The following is a 16064-nucleotide window of genomic DNA, read 5'->3' as shown; positions in this document are numbered from 1 at the left end:
GCTGAGCCTTTGCATCTGCTATCAGTTTAAAGATAAGCCCTCCCTTAACACTGTTCTTGCTTGGATTTTTCATATAGTCGTTAACTCTGGCAGCGTCTTCTATCTCATCATTGCTTCTTCCTTCTGGAGGGGACAGTCATGAGCTTTGACAAATACAAATTCAAGACAAGCATGCCAGCTTTTTCTAAAATACAAATGTGTTACCGGCTATCTTGGATCAGGCTAACTACAGTCACCTCATCCCACGTATAACTAGCAATGAGTAGGCGCAGTTTCAAACTCAAGTCGAGGTTCAAGCCAAAAAGATACACTGAGCTGAATCAAAGCACCTGAACTTGAGAAAAGTTTACCTTTGGATTTCAAACTTCAATAAGGATTTATAGGTCTGAATTTTGATCTCAGGCCAATTTTTAAGCAGTACAGCAACAGCAGTACAAATGATGCTATTCTCCATTTACTCCAGTGAAATTAAGGTGACAATTGCAGAACTACAGGAATACCGATCCAGGCTCATTTCTCATTTCAAGGTTGAATACATTTAGAATGGCATCAAGAAAACTAGGTAAACTGTACAAATTAATGATGTAACTTATATGGGTTCATTTTACAAAGATCCACTCTGGTTACGCTTTACAAAGATAAGAAGGTAATTTCATTATGAAGTGGAGAAACTCAGACAGATTAGGTGAGCTTGGCAGCATCGCAGAAAAACTCTGAACTGCTTTCGCAGTAACTGTTTTCTGCTAGAGAATTTTAAATGACAATCACTATCTGTTTTTTAAGCATTGTTTTACAGTTCATTTATTTTTCATACAATGGTGGCTGACCTTATACAGAACAGCCCCCCTTTAGCTTAGCCCAAGAAAATCTGACTCTTTGTGTCACATCCTTTCAGGATGCGACTCATCAAAATGATGTAAGATTCCTTGTTGATGGAAAAAGCAATTATAGACACAACACTCAAAATATAATTTACAGAGAAAAGCAGATTTCTGAAAGTACATATGAAAGTCAAAAAACCTCTTAGAGATGCTACCTTGCTGAGTTTCAGAAAAGATATTCTTTTATTTTATGGTAGACAACGGTACTCACAGGCTGTTCATTACAGCCAGTCAAAGCAAATATAAGCCATTGTTAAATGAGTTTGGGCTTCTGAATGGAGCTAAATCATCTTGACTGGCAGCTATGTTATTACTCAGCATTTATGTAGTGCTGTGCATAAACATAACCCCTAAAATTTTTGACTGTAAGTTTGAAAGCCATCTGGAATCTAGAAGCTTTTTCGGATATGAGGAACAACAGCACTGGAAAAAGGGTGGAGAAAGGGGCAAGAAAAGAGAGAGCATCTCGAGCATGCACCAGTCTTTATGAAATATTCCTGAAATACCAGCTGAAAGAGGTCACAGAAGTAGCTGGTTTTACTGTGGATTTTGCAGAAAAAAAAACCCTATAGTTTAGTGGGGAAGGCAGAAAGCATCAAAAAATAGTGAAACTGTTTGGGAAAGGTTAAAAAAGAAGTTCAAACGCTACTGACGCACTCAGTCAGAAATCTATTAGAAAACCTATCTTTGGCCCAACTGTTCCCACATTGAAAATCCCACTCATTGTTTCACTTGTAAATGGAAAAGACAAAGTTGATAAAAAAAAAAACACATGTAGGCTGCCAGCAAGGAGAGAAATCTTTTGCACAGGTTCATCAGGATCATCTAATCTGACCTCCCATATAACACAGTTTAAAGGACGACATCTACTAAATCATGTCCCAAGCCTGTAACTTTTGGTTAAATGACAGTGTACCTTTAAGATAGATATCCAAGTTTGACTTAGAGGTGTCAAAGAAAACCACCATATTCCCAAGAATTTCTTTCAATGGTTTAATACTTTCACTGTTAAAATGGTGTGTTTTACTTCTCATCTGAGTATCTAGATTCAGCTTCCAATCTCTTCATGCTAGATTAAACAGCAGTCTCTCAAAGATGTCTTTGTCCTGTGGGTATTTCCTGACTTTGAAAAAGTCACCACTTAACTGATCTTGGACACACTACATACCACAAGTTAAACTGTAAGTTTCTTTAAGCCAAGCTTTCCAGCACTCAAGCAACTCTCATTCATATCTTCTCCAACACCCGGCCAGTTTCTCAATAGCCTTTTGAAATATGGACATAAAAACTGAACATAATATATTAATGGTTTTACTAACATCATATCCACAGATAATAATAGCTCCTTTTCAGTTTCCTACTGAAAAGGGATCATATTGCCTGCTTAGTTACACTGGCAGCTAGCTACCTTTCATTCAAAAATCTTGTGTATTCAGAGGTTTATCCGCCGTAACATAAAAAGCTCCTTTGAAAGTCACTGCTTTCTAGGGTACAGTCCTTCACCTTATAAACCTAGAACATTCTCACTGATCCTTGGTGTATGACCTTCACTTACAAGAACGTATTGCAAGTCATCTATGCAGGATGACGCACCTTCTTTACACAGTTCTACAAGCAACACTTTTCCCCCTCCAGCAATCTTCCTTAAGGGCAGCCACTCAGACGGGTCTGCAACGTGTCCTCTGCTGGGTTGCCTCTAATTTTCTGCTTCCTTATGTAATTTTTTTATTTGCTTATTTTATACATTAAAAATTAATAGGAAAACATTAAAAACCACTTCCACAATGACAAACCACGTCATTAAAATGACAAAAAATAAAAACAATTCAAGCAATGGAGATAGAGCTTAATCCCCTTCAGACAATCTAGAACAATCACATATGAGAGACGTTTCTTAGAGTGTCTAAGTACTTGAATTTTGGGGATTATTATATTCATAGAAGGAAATTTCAGAATATTGAGTATTGGTTTTTATCATTGGATGTAATTTAATGATAAAAGAATATATCCTTTTGGAAGCACAGACTGGCAATAGTGTCACACACTTACCAACAGAGAAAAACTGGCAACGTTCATTACTTAGACACTGGTAACAATAAGATCTTTGCAGCTATTTTGGCATCTCAGGTAGCTCCTATCTAACTGTCTTTCTTCTGAGCTAAGGCCATATACGCCTCTCTTGGCTCCAGAGTCTCCCCTTGCTTTCACTATGTAAAACCACTGCCATCGCCTCCCCACCTCCTTTTCTTCCTGGGAAGGGGAGGAGTGCAAACAAACCCTGTGACGTTTCTCATTGGCATATCCCAAGTTAGAATACCCATATGGTGACCCATCAAGTCTTACAAGACTTTTCTGTATTTTCTTAAAAGGGAAATTGAGGTACTACAATGTGCTGCCAAAGATTACATCTTTTTCTTTCCCTTTTCTTCCCTTTAAGCTCTTTTGGTTAGCATTTCTATTGTGCACCTTAATGATTACATTCCTGGCTTCAGGTTGCTTCAGACTTCCACATAGATACTGACTATTTTTTTAATGCATCCTAAGAAATAGTAAATGAGCAAGCTTTTTATTGAACATCTATGTGCACCCTGAATAATGTATAAAGACTGAACACAGTACCGCAAATAGTGAAACTGTGAATGGGTTGCTTACTTATGAACAACATCTCTTCCACTAAAGGATATAAACTTTATGGTATTTGCTTCAAAAGTCCTGTCACATTTCTGTTCAGCTAACTTAGAATCTAAAATTACAAAAAGCTGTAAATTTATTGTGACCCTTTCTTTATAAAAATCTCATGAATAAAAATTATTTTTCAATACTTTACACTCTTACAGCACTGTACATAAAGTTTTGAATGATTTTACTTGATTTAATGGGGTGAATCATCATTTGAATAATTTTAACTACTGATACAACATTATAATTTTCCTTCCTCTTCCTCCACTAATCCCAAATTCACGTAAAAAGCCCCACAACATTAAAGGTCTGCAGAACCTCTCACACAATGCAATTTAACTAATGCAACCAAAGCATTTCAGAATCGCTGTGTGATGTAACTACACTGTCTCACCTCCTTCTGAACATAAATATTTCTGAAATATTTCTGGAATATTTCTGGAACAGAAATATTTATGTGATTCTGTGTGGTGAAGATCAGTAAAACAAATTTGTAAATACTTATCCTGTAAACCTCCATTTTTATGGCACAATATTAACTATACAAACACTAGAAGAAGTGTAACTATGATCCAGCGGGAAATTTACTGGCAGGCATTACTCTCTGGATAGAATGAGCGTAAGGCAAACGTAGTCCTCTCGCTGTTGTGGGTGAATATAAAGAATAATGCTAGCTAATGAGACAGTGCTGACAACTGCTTCATAAAATAAACATAACGGGTTTGCGAGCTTTATAATGTACAAGAGCAAAACAGAGTTTCCCACTGCACTGGAATTTAAATGGGATTTCTCTTTGCTCATGTTCCTTTTGAGAACAGACAACTTCTTAAAAAATTCTCATGGCTAATCACAATTACATACACACACATACACACACACATTTTCAAGTGCGTATTAGTTACAGCCACGCAAGAACAATGCTGGCAGAAGTGTGCAACTAAATCAGATTGGTCTTGCTAATGGAAATGGAGGTCGTTGCTGCTATCATTTTCACTTCAGAATAAATCTTCAGAATCTTTCATGTCCAAAGATTCTAGCTTAAAAAAAAAAAAAAAAAAGTAAATTTAGAAACAATTCATACAAGCCCAACCTCATGAGCTGCAGTCATCTTCATTTTCCCTTGCCCTTTCATCATAAATGTTGTGACACTGCTTTTGATTACTTTATCCTGAAAGACTTGTGAAGTCAAAAGTATTACTGCATTGTCCAGGTGAATTAGCCTGTATGAGAGTTCTTGTCAGCAAAAAAACTTTCCAAAGGGCATAGATGATCATTATATGGAAAAAACCAGATATCAGTTGGCAGATGAGTAAAGAAAAGAACGTACTTGGGGCAGGAAGATGGAGTAATTAGATTTAAGAATTACCTTTCTAAAGTATTTGACTCCTGCAGGTTAAAATTAAGGTTTAAAACCCTATTGTAAGAATAGGTATTTTAAATACTATAGTTATGAGCACTGCAGGCCTCAAGCAGCCCCCAACAGCCTTTACCGGGAGTTAGACTGGGATAAAAATAACCAAGAGCAGCAGCACACCACTTTTGCACAGCTGGCCACACACTGCTTACAATACCATTCTCCTTTCCAAGAAATACTGAAGAATATTTCTCAACTCGCGTATGCTGCAGATAAAGCAAACACCTGTGTTTATTCTAAAATGGTACACCATATTTTGCTGCTGACTGTACAACAGAGTAATAGTCAAAACTATCCTGACTGTCCCATTTTCTTCTAGCGGCACGGGGACATGTCCCTGGGGTGACAAACACTGCTAGTAACAAGGATCATCCCCAGTATTTTTAAGGGGTCTTTACATGTAGAAGTCTGATGAAGAGAGGAAAGGCTTCTTTGCGGGAGGGCTTTATGAAAACTAGCCCTAATCGAAACATGAAAAAATTTTTACAGCTAAATAACTGCTTAGCTTATTGAAGCAGAAAATACAAAATATGATGCCTTAGCCTAACAACCACAGATTTTTATGATCAAAAAACAAGCACGCACTGCAGCAAATTGTCACTTACCAAAATGAAACCTGGAATAAAGTGTTAAGAAACTGCAAACCATAATGTCCGAAAACCAACTTCTGTAAACAGTCTAAAGATTCAAATGTTGGAAGTGTTACAAAATCCACAATTAGCCTGCTAAAGCTCAACAGTATCTTTACCTTGTTTTCTTGGGGTTTTTGGGGGGCTTGGGTTTGTTTGGTTTTTTTGTTTGTTTGGTTGGTTGGGTTTTTTTTGTTAGGCTGCAGAATGAATTTTAAAGAGATCCTATTGTCTCAAAAGATTATGTCAGGAAAAAGGCTGGAAGATAAAGATAGTTAACCTACTTCAGAATCGCTTTAATATCGACTATGTTAATGATTCAATGTCACTTCTTTCCCCCATACTCTCCTCCCTATTTCAGAATGGATATTACAATAAACAGGGACATGATAAAATAATAGTGTCCCTGTGCCATTACTCTTTCTTGAGTGATCCAGGGCAAAAAACCAAACCAAAACATAACAAAAATCCCTCCTTCTTCCCCATCAATTTATTTGACTGCAGCAAAAGTCATGCTGGGCAAGATAAAACAAAACAAAACAATCAACAACAACAACAAAAAACACGTTTGTAATCCCTTAAGATAAATACTTAAATATGGGGCCACATCAAGGAAGGTAAATTCTAGCTTTGACAATAACCCCAAACAGGATCTTCCAATATGGCAGTATCAACTTGTTATGGTTTGAGAAAACCCATAACAATTTATTGTAGTTTAGACAATTATTCTATCACCCAATGACCCCTCTCCTCCCAGAAAGGGGAATCGGGGAAAGCAGGGAAACACGAAGGTTGACATATAAATAAATAGATCTATAGAAATATCTATAGAAAGATAAATAGGATAAGACTAAATAATTAACAATAATACTAAAGATCCAGTATTAATCCTGATACTACTATAAGATATACAAGAATTATACTCAGCCAGTTATATCAGCAAGAAGCTGTGCACTCCCAGCAGGGGACAGCAAATGTCGGACACTGCAAGCGCTGTGGCTTCAGGAGGAAAGGAAGGGCTCAGGGGCCCAACAGCTGGGCAAGAAGTTCTCTGGACTGCCGCCATCAAGGGAGAGAGAGGAACTATGCAGCAAACTTTCTAATTCATATTGAATGTGATGTTCACAGTATGAAATAATCCTGTTGGCCAGCTTGCGTCAAATGCCCAGGCCTCGCTCCTCCTCATCCCTGCACCTGGCAAGGCTCAAAAGCACTGAGACTTTGAATCCCACATAGCCTAGCTGGCCGTAAAGTAAATATTTTCACTAATTCAGACACTAGAGTCTTCCAAAAGTGGAGTTCTCCCAAGCATTAGAAGAGTAGTTAGTCCTGTGTTGCTCAACCCAGGGCACCACTCCTGACAGGCACTTAAAGGTAGTAATGACTCAGAAATGTATGCACACATCTACCAACATTACCTGTTAGTATATATAATTCGGCTTGTTTGGCAGAGGCCCTAAGGATGGAGTTCATTTCACTTCACTTTTGGTAGATAACGCTAAGCGCCTACCCTAAGGTAGCTGTGTCACCCCTGCAGCCACTGGAAAGACACGAGCAGATCTGGAAGGTGATTTATTCCATCCTAGATGAATGCCTAAAACAGCTAGGATCAATTTTCTTACAAAATACCTTTCTCTCTCTCCATTGATTACAAGCCTACATTTTATTACGGCATCAAGCACTACAGAGGCAAGAGCTTTGAAAGATAGCCCCCCACTCTCACCTGGGTTACAGATACTGCAAACCACAGTCTGTTAAAGGCTGGAGCAATTTTTATTATTCATACTTGGCAATGGAATAAATTCATAATCTTACATGTGTCACAGGAAAACTATGTCTAAATCTGAGTCTGATGATTCGGGGGAGATCGTGTGCGCACTTAAACACATGCCTGTGTGTCCTGGTGGTTTCGCCTAAAATGCTGAAAATTCGGCAGGTTATAGACTTCATCCTGCAAACACACAACTCCGTCACACAGTACAATAACTTCATGTGATGCTATCTTAATCCCCACAGCGGTCTAGTTACATTAGATCACTAGTACAGCTGAGCACCTGTACTCAAAAAAAAACCCTCCACACCTCGGCAACCCCGACTCCCGGGCAAGCACTATGCGGCCGGCCGGCCCACATTTTTAGCGCTGCCTTTCTGCAGCACGGTCCAGCCCCTGCACCTCTGTCCGATGTGCCTCATCCCCAGCTCATGTGGCCATTGCCCCAGTCCTCAGCTAACTTCTAACAACTCATCGGCATTGGTACGTCTGTCCCAACGCTTTGGCTTCTGACTGACTCTGAGTTACCACAACTCTCCTAAATTTTACCACAAGAGAAGTGGATGAATGCATTTCTTTCGGGACTTGTACTTGCAGGCAGGTAAGAAGTGTTCAGAACTGAAGTATTTTCTCTGACTGAAAATGGACAAGACTACAGCTAATGCGTTAATCATAAAGTCAGTATCTGTCTGAGGAAAACATCCAGAATACAGAGCTGGCACGTGCTGGGGGGAGCAGTAGGCGAGCGAGCTTTACACAAGTAAGGTAAGGTTCTGGCAAGTGAGATGGCAGAAGGTAAGATAAATGTAATTGATGTTCACAGTGTTATCTAAACAGAAGCTCCTTTATCTAAGAAAAGTTGCTAAGAAAGGTGTAGTTTCAAAAAGAATATTGAAGCTTCTGGAACTCATCTGACAGGAGTCTGGGAAACGGTACTAAAATCACCTACATGATGCACAGCAGGGTTTTTTCTTCTTTTTGTTTTTTTTTCTTTTTTCTTCCTGGAGTCTTTTCCTGTATGTATTTATGTATTTTGTCCAAGTACTACCATAATTGCACACAGTCTCATGCAAAGCACACTCGGAGACACCTTGCTGTTTTTATGGAGATCAGAAAACACATATTGTCCCTCCAGGAATGTGCATCAGTTGGGATTAGGAAATAGTGAAAGCAGTGAAAGAGGAGGCAGCATCACACCAGTAAACCAAAGCATGTCAATCTGCACTCCTGTACTATTTCACTAAACTGAAAGATAAAAGTGAAGAGAATGATTCAATGTCTTGCTTATGTGTCCCAAAAGGAAGGCTTAATCTTGTGCCAAAATGATGATAATTAAGAAAATGGTACACTGCTGTAGTCCAAGAAAAAAAAAAACAGCAATCCACACTCATTCACTCACGCAATTGCATTTGCAATTTTTCAACATTAAAGGACATTATAAGTTCTGGCAGTTTGGTATCAATATCAGAGAAAGACATAATTTTCAATCCTCATTATTTCAATTATTGTTTTTTATATATATAAATATATATATAAACTTCAGTCAGAAGACAATGAACTCATGTAGGAAGCTTCTCTTAACTGTAAGATACTTAGTTTGCTTACTTTACCACAATGTTTCCTAAAGTCTTCGCCTTCACTGGTTCCTTATTTTCATCCAGAATCATCACTGCAAAAAAATAAGATAGGAAGAGAACTCCTCTCAAGTAGTGTATTTTTAGATGGAGGACGGTGTCTTTCTTCATGGATATCAACTTACGTTACGCTTCAGAATGGCAATACACCAAGCGACAAAAGGAATTAAGTAATTCAGGAGTTCCAAACTAGATAATATCATGACCTTATTAACATTCAGCCCTAAGTACAAAAAGTCTTAAATAATACTCGTGCTTTGGGAGCAGAAATAGCTCAAAGTCAAAAAAGGGAAAAATATAGAACAGAAAATTAGAAGACGTCTTCATACTGGAAAATCTAAACTTCCAAATAGCAAAGGACCCTTCAGACACGTGACAAATACAAGAAAAAGTGTGCAGGTAACATGAATAAGAAATAACAACTAAGATTACTGGAGGCTAACCCAGTTAATGTGAGAAATACTATTAGCAGTAAATAAGCGTGTCTGGTTTTCAAAGGCTCTCAGGAAACCCAGAAAGATGCTTCCCAGCTGACAAGGCTTATTCTAATCTAGCGAAAGGGGTAAAGTAACTCGTGAACTACCCAAAGCTGCACAGGAGGGTAATGCTAGAGTACAGCAAAGAATCCAGACCTCCCAACAGAAGCCTTTTCCCTGGATGACACCGGCCCATCACCTTCAGTAAAAGCTTCATATCCTGGTACTGAGGTTTCTAAGGAAAAACACCTGAAACAGCATCTTCCATGCAGTCATCTGGGAAATCTACCACAACCACCCATTCCATCTGAAGGTGTGGGCATAAGGAAGGAATGACAGATATTAACTTACCCTGTGTTAAATGGAATTAAAGTGAAATGACTAAACCAAGAAAAAACAGGGAGGAAAGGTTTTGATGGGCTGGGTGGACATGGATTTAAAAAACATGCTTCTTGAAGCTTGCCCTAGCAAAGAATGCAATGTTCAGCTGGATCTAAATTAGTACAAATAATCTTACATTCTGTATTAAAACATCCCAGAAGAATGGGGAAAAGAGGATGACAGACTTCTGACTACAACTCTCCTAAGACTCTTATGAGTGATATCATATCCTATCCGTCCCAAGAATGCCAACACCTGTAGTTTACATTTCTGGCTGAAGCCACTCCTTCAAAGAGGATGGTAATTTTTAAGTAACTGAAGAGCCTGCTGAAAGCAATGGCTCAGCACGTGGGCACCAGCAAGTCCACTAGGCCAATTTTATAAAGCAGTGACTTGGAAGGAGGAACTGGGATAGGAAATCAAAAGGATGAATGGAAACATAGAAGACACTCATGAAAAACAGCAAGAATGGCATAAATAAAATCCATTTCTAATCAGTTAACACTTTTTTTTTTCCTTATATATATTTCAGATGGTGTAAGAACACATCTAAGAAAACAGTATGGTTAGATTTGGAGAACTTAGGCTCAGAACACCATGAAAAAGACCCACTCCCTTGTAGCTTTCAAGGCTTTCTCTCCTATATTTTCCTATTTTTATTATACTGAAATAAAATCTAATCAGTTCATTGTAACTATTTTATCAAGATAGCAATTCCAGCATTTATTCTCCTCCTTGCAAGCATTTTATTTCAATGTGCAAAAATTTGGGGAAGGGAGATACTATATTGCTCACTCCTGAATTGCTGAAGAACTGACTTAATTCTTCAAAATGGGGGACTTGCTTCAATTTGAAAACAATACAATGAAATTATCTGGAAAGGGTTCAAGTAGATCAAAGGGAAAGCACATAATAATGTTTGATTTAAGGCAACAGAGCTAGAAATTAATATGGTATCTTGATTCACTTTTAAATGCAATTTGTGCCATTGCACTTTGATATCATAGCTACATACTGCTTTTATTCTTTATATTCTAAAAAAATCAGCAAAGAAACCAGTTTATTTTAGCAATACTGTGACAGGAAAGAATTTGGCTGTGTTTAACAAAAAAAAAAAAGTAGATTTTGTAACTTTCTATTTATATCACAGCATAAATACAACTTAACTTTAGCAACATCCAAAACCATTAACAGTTGCACGTATAATCTAAAAATACATGATCTAGCTTCTAAATGGCATAAGGATCTATTCTAATTAATATAGTAACAGCAGCAAAACAACATCAAAACAGAAGTGGGTGACAGAAAGACAGCTGCCAATACAGAGTAATTTCAAGATCCACTATTTTATGAATGGCTGCATTGCAGGACATAATTGGCCTTAAACCAAAAACTGAAAGAGGTAAAGTTCTTTCATAAATCTTTAGTGAATTTTAGTGCTCATTTTATGTTTCCCTTTTAAGGCATGCTAAATACATTCCCTTCATTGTCCATTCAAAGAAATTCTTTACTTACACTAGGCCCAATGTTCAAAAAAATTCATATGAAATTTTTATACTCTTGCTACTCGTACTTTTTTCTAGGCCTGACGATCATTTGATAGCATGTGTGCTGCAATTACATTCTTCCACTCTTCCCTATTTATTACAACTCTGGACAGACCTCACAGCTTTGTTTCAATGTTGTTTTTAAGCTACTGCTTGTCTTCATGCCGTAACTGTAAATGCCAAACCCCAGACCTGCTAAACAGGTTTATTTTCTTTAATGTTCACTTATGCTTGTATGTAATAGAAGAAAAAACAGCTTAGCTCTTTCTGCCCAATGATGTGAGAACTTTTCCTGAAGATGGTTTGATCTTTAATGTAATTATTTTTCAGACTTCAAGTAATTCTTGAAAACTGTGTAAAACTCAGGGCTTCCCAGGTATGAGAATGTTTTTGCATTCTTAATCCTTTGGGGACAGCCTCTGCATGCAAATACCTTCGAGACAATGAGGGCTTATCCTTTTAATGTTGGTCCATAGCCTACCATTTCTCCCTGCTGGAAATAAAAACTGAAGATAAAGCCTTAAAGCACAGTATTTCATTGGTATCTTTATTACATGAAAGGGCTAGCGCATACTTCTACACTGAATATAACAAAGATAGGTGTAGCCGATCAATTTTCTTGATCATAACTGAATTTCTTATTCACAATCACATTCCACAACACAAAAAAGCAGAGCTTCCTGTTACAGGAAGGATGAAAATGTGTTAATAAGACTGTAATTTGCTTTTCCTATGAGGTATGAAAATTAAAGAGCACTTACTCAGGACTATAAGCAATATCCTTTTCTACCTGCACATTTAGCACAGTCTTACCATTGTATCCTGGCACTGGTTTTCCTGCCTGTCCGGGTGGAGGTGTCGTAGAGTTCCCCAAACCAATACAGGAAGCAGTAATTGCAGAACCAGATTCTGTAAAGAGAACACAAATATTGTCAGTTAAGACTGTTCTTAGTGTCCTTAAGTATTTATTAGTTCTAAGTTTTGCTTCTAGTTCAGCATATCAAAATAATAAAATAAGATAAAAATCCCAGACAAGCAATGGAAGATTTAGAATTTGGGAGCTTTATGTATTATCCAATGAATGTAAGTTCATTACAGAAATTTGCATTCTTCAAAATGGAACTTTTCCCACTCCATAGAAGACAGTGAGAAGTAAACACTTTCTACACTACACCTGTAGTTTATTCTGCTACGGGTATAAAGTTATACCACGCCAGTAAGAAACTGCCTACAGTAAAGCCATGATAGAAATACAGTGTAGGGCAGACGTACTCCAAGGGTTATTTCACAGGTCAATATCTTTGGGAAGAATGAATTCCAGAAAAAAACCAAAACATCAATCCATTCTTGATTATCTTATCGCTGTAAAGCAATATCAAAGAGTTTGTCGTTCTATTTTGGACCTACACATTCAGAAGTTTGGAAGGTGAATAAATGCCAAATCTTCTTCCATGACAATATTGGTCAGGAAGATCAGAGAAGAGGTAATGCCTAACAAAATTTACTGTAAATAATGTAGTCAGGAATACCTCTTTTATAATCCTGGAGATCTCACTGGTATTTCTTAGTGAGAACTATTTGAGATAACGAAAAGGCTCAACAAGAAACAGAGCAGAAAAGTCAGACTTAAATTTCCAGTGTTACCAAAATAAACTCAAAATGAGCAATCTGAGGAATGGGAACCAAACCGCTGCAAGATTTTGTGATCATAATCCAGATGTTTCTCCTCCTCCACCTACAAACAGTGAAGTTTTACTAACCACAGCATTCTGGAGTAGGTTTCTTTTGGGGTTGTGGCGGGGGCAGGAGAGATGTGAGAAGACAAATGTCGCTTGGTTTTTGAACACTGGCACTGTGTGCCTTTGCTCCCTGCACAGAGCCCACAGAAGGCAGGTCTGGAATCCCCTCTGAAACACCAACGTGAAATACCCTGTCTGGGGCTTCCAAATGAGACAGCACCAATATGCCCTGTAATGCTTGTACCTTCCCAATTATTCCCACAGTTAGGCAGCTAGAAAATCCTCCCTCCTCACCTTCCTCTTTTTCTTAAGAAAGCTCAATTTCACATAACGTTTTTATGTTGCAAGAGTTGTTATTACAGAAGAGAAATAAAAACTACCAAGTCATATAACAGAGTTTAAGTTTGAAAAAAGACCGGTTGCTCTTCTCTCTTTCCCTCTAAGAAAATAAATTATAGAAATTACTTTTAAATGCTGCTGTAACTCTGAGCCACAGAAAACAAAGTGTAGGTGGTTGTAAACATTGGCAGGAACACGGTATGAGACTATTACTTTAAAATACGTGGGTTTATCATTCTGGAGGTGTCCCAGGTCACTTGGCCTAGAATTCATAGTCCACGCCACCTTCAAGTGTCAGCACAACAAACCAGGTTTGTCTTTAGCTCTATATTTATATCTGATCAGTAGGGTCAAAACTATTTTCAGTTCTCTTACATTAGAAAATTACAGTTGTTTTTGCTGTGAATTTTCTCAGCTTTTATAGCATTCATCTGCCACTTCAGAAGTTGTTAGAAGACTATTCAAGTGCTAAAAGAAGCGAACAAGAAAAAAATTACAGAAACTTGTGGTGGGTTTACGTTAGGTGTTAGTAAGTAGCTGAAAATGAGCATTAACATAGCATAGGTAAGCTAGGACCTAAACTCCATCTGTGAGACACAGAATGAGAATTATCAGCCCTCAGTGCTAATAGACAGGCTAAAAAGTTTGCCTAGCTGCTGCCCCATCTTTCCCTGTTCCTTCTTCTACATAATGCACATTCCCTGCACAATCACGGATCCTAATCTTTTCTTCCAACAAGGAGAACATCCAACCTACAATTACAGTGGTGACACAATATCAAAACGATCTAATGACGTCATCCGTGATCACACTGAATGGTGCAGGAAGAGAAACTTAATTTATTCAACAGTGCTCTAATCTCTAAGCCATACATTCAGTTCCCACGGGTCAATAAGACTTTTTATATACATGAAAAAAGATTGCTTTTTGGTGCTTGGACCAGATATTAATTCAAAGAGGGAATCCCAAAAGCATCTGCTCTTTGTGTTAGGCTAACAGTTCCTGAATGCTAAAGATTCCATAACAATGTAGAAACACAAAGGAGTACTGTCAAAGGACAGCATGAATCTTTGTGCTGCACGTTCCTTGGCAAATCAGTGCATATCTTCCAAACAGGATGCTGGACTGAAATATCAGTTTCCCAAACCTATCAGAAAACAGCGACCCGTTTCTAGGACAGCATTTTTTATCACAGAAAAATTCCACAGAAGTGGAACTCAATTCAAAATCCAGCTGAAAATAAGTCATCACTGTTCAGAAGAGTACAGAAAAATAAGTAGTGATGACAAATTTTCTTTACCAATTATGTGTAACACAAATACTTTGTGGCCCTTTTATATATTTCCAAAAAGGAAAGTTGCTTAAGAATCTTTGGTTTCAACTAAGGTTGGTCTCTTTACAATTCAAGTCAGGACCTATATGCAGGTTACAAGACCCAGCAACCAAAGACCAAAGGACAACGCTTGTAAAAGGCACATTGTATTCCACCTACCCCTTATAACAGGTTTCTGAATGTATGAACAGACACCTCTTTTCCTGACGCTCACTTGTTTATAGGTGCATATTCTCTGAAATTGATGCAGAGCATCTAGACAGATTCCCAACGCTGAAGTCTTGGGGAACTTGCATATTTGTAATGCAGGAACAGAGCAGTAGATCCCTCTTCCAGTCAGTCCCTTCGGCAAACGTTTCGACGCTAACTTTCCACTCACTACGCTAGCAAGTTAGCTCGCCCTCCAGCTGCGGAAGGCTTTTCAGGGACAACTGGTTCATAAAACCAATTTCCTTTTTGCATAACACCTTATAATGTCACAATGAAACAGCTATTAGGAAGAGCAATGTTTTACACTGGAAGAGCAACGTTGCACAACTAGCCTGGTAACTACATTCAACATCTGCTCTGAGTTATAATGGAATGAATATATATACTTCTGAGAATAATGAAAAGCACTTCACTGAGACTTGGAAGAGAGAGTTAGCGAGAGAACATCTTAAAACCGTAGCTCTTACAAGAGTCCCAAGTCCCTCCTTACATTTTTACTTTCAGGATAAGAGCTGATGTAAAGAAATAGCCCTCAAAATTCAAAGTTGCGACCTTCTTTGTTTTGTCCCACTCTACCTGTAAGTGAAAAATATTATTTTAAAGATATTTCAATATTATTGAGCTATATCAGACAGTTTATGAATAGTCCGATACAGGCATTTTTGTTGCATTTGCGCCTCTGAAAACAATTCTTATGTCAGAGAAAGTGCTGCTGATGCAGAAGCAAAAAGTGCACTCTCTTATGAGTAGCAAGGGGAGTCGGTAAGAGTACACCTGACTTTATTCATCAGAAAGCTTCCACCCGCCCACGGGCCTGCCTTGCAGAAGCTGTACTCTGACCAGTGATGCAGAGCAACAGCTAGTAAGTTCTGTGCTCAAAATTGTCTTGCTCATGTACAGTCAACAGTCAAGTTCAATCAAAATAAAACAGTTCTGAAATAACTTTAAAGATGAAAAATGTCCTTTATCACTTACGTTCCTAATACATTATAATTTCTAGACCGTGTCTCATGTTCTTCAACATAATAGAC

The 16064-nt window shown here is 38.0% G+C and overlaps 1 protein-coding gene across 3 annotated transcripts in view; it reads right to left on the bottom strand.

Moving 5' to 3' along the window:
* Positions 1-16064, bottom strand: part of ACSS3 (acyl-CoA synthetase short chain family member 3) — a 91991-nt gene that overhangs the window by 9999 nt on the left and 65928 nt on the right. For all 3 annotated transcript variants that reach the window (XM_074574139.1, XM_074574148.1, XM_074574158.1), the window contains 2 exons: positions 12226-12321; positions 8980-9043 (listed from right to left, as the gene is read on the bottom strand). In XM_074574139.1, the coding sequence (XP_074430240.1) occupies positions 8980-9043; positions 12226-12321 (160 nt within the window). The remainder of the gene's footprint in view (positions 1-8979; positions 9044-12225; positions 12322-16064) is intronic.

Source organism: Larus michahellis, chromosome 1 (genome assembly GCF_964199755.1).
Source record: "Larus michahellis chromosome 1, bLarMic1.1, whole genome shotgun sequence".
Lineage (NCBI taxonomy): Eukaryota > Metazoa > Chordata > Aves > Charadriiformes > Laridae > Larus > Larus michahellis.
The sequence above is the reverse complement of the archived record's forward strand: the minus strand, read 5'-3'. Positions and strand labels throughout refer to the sequence as shown.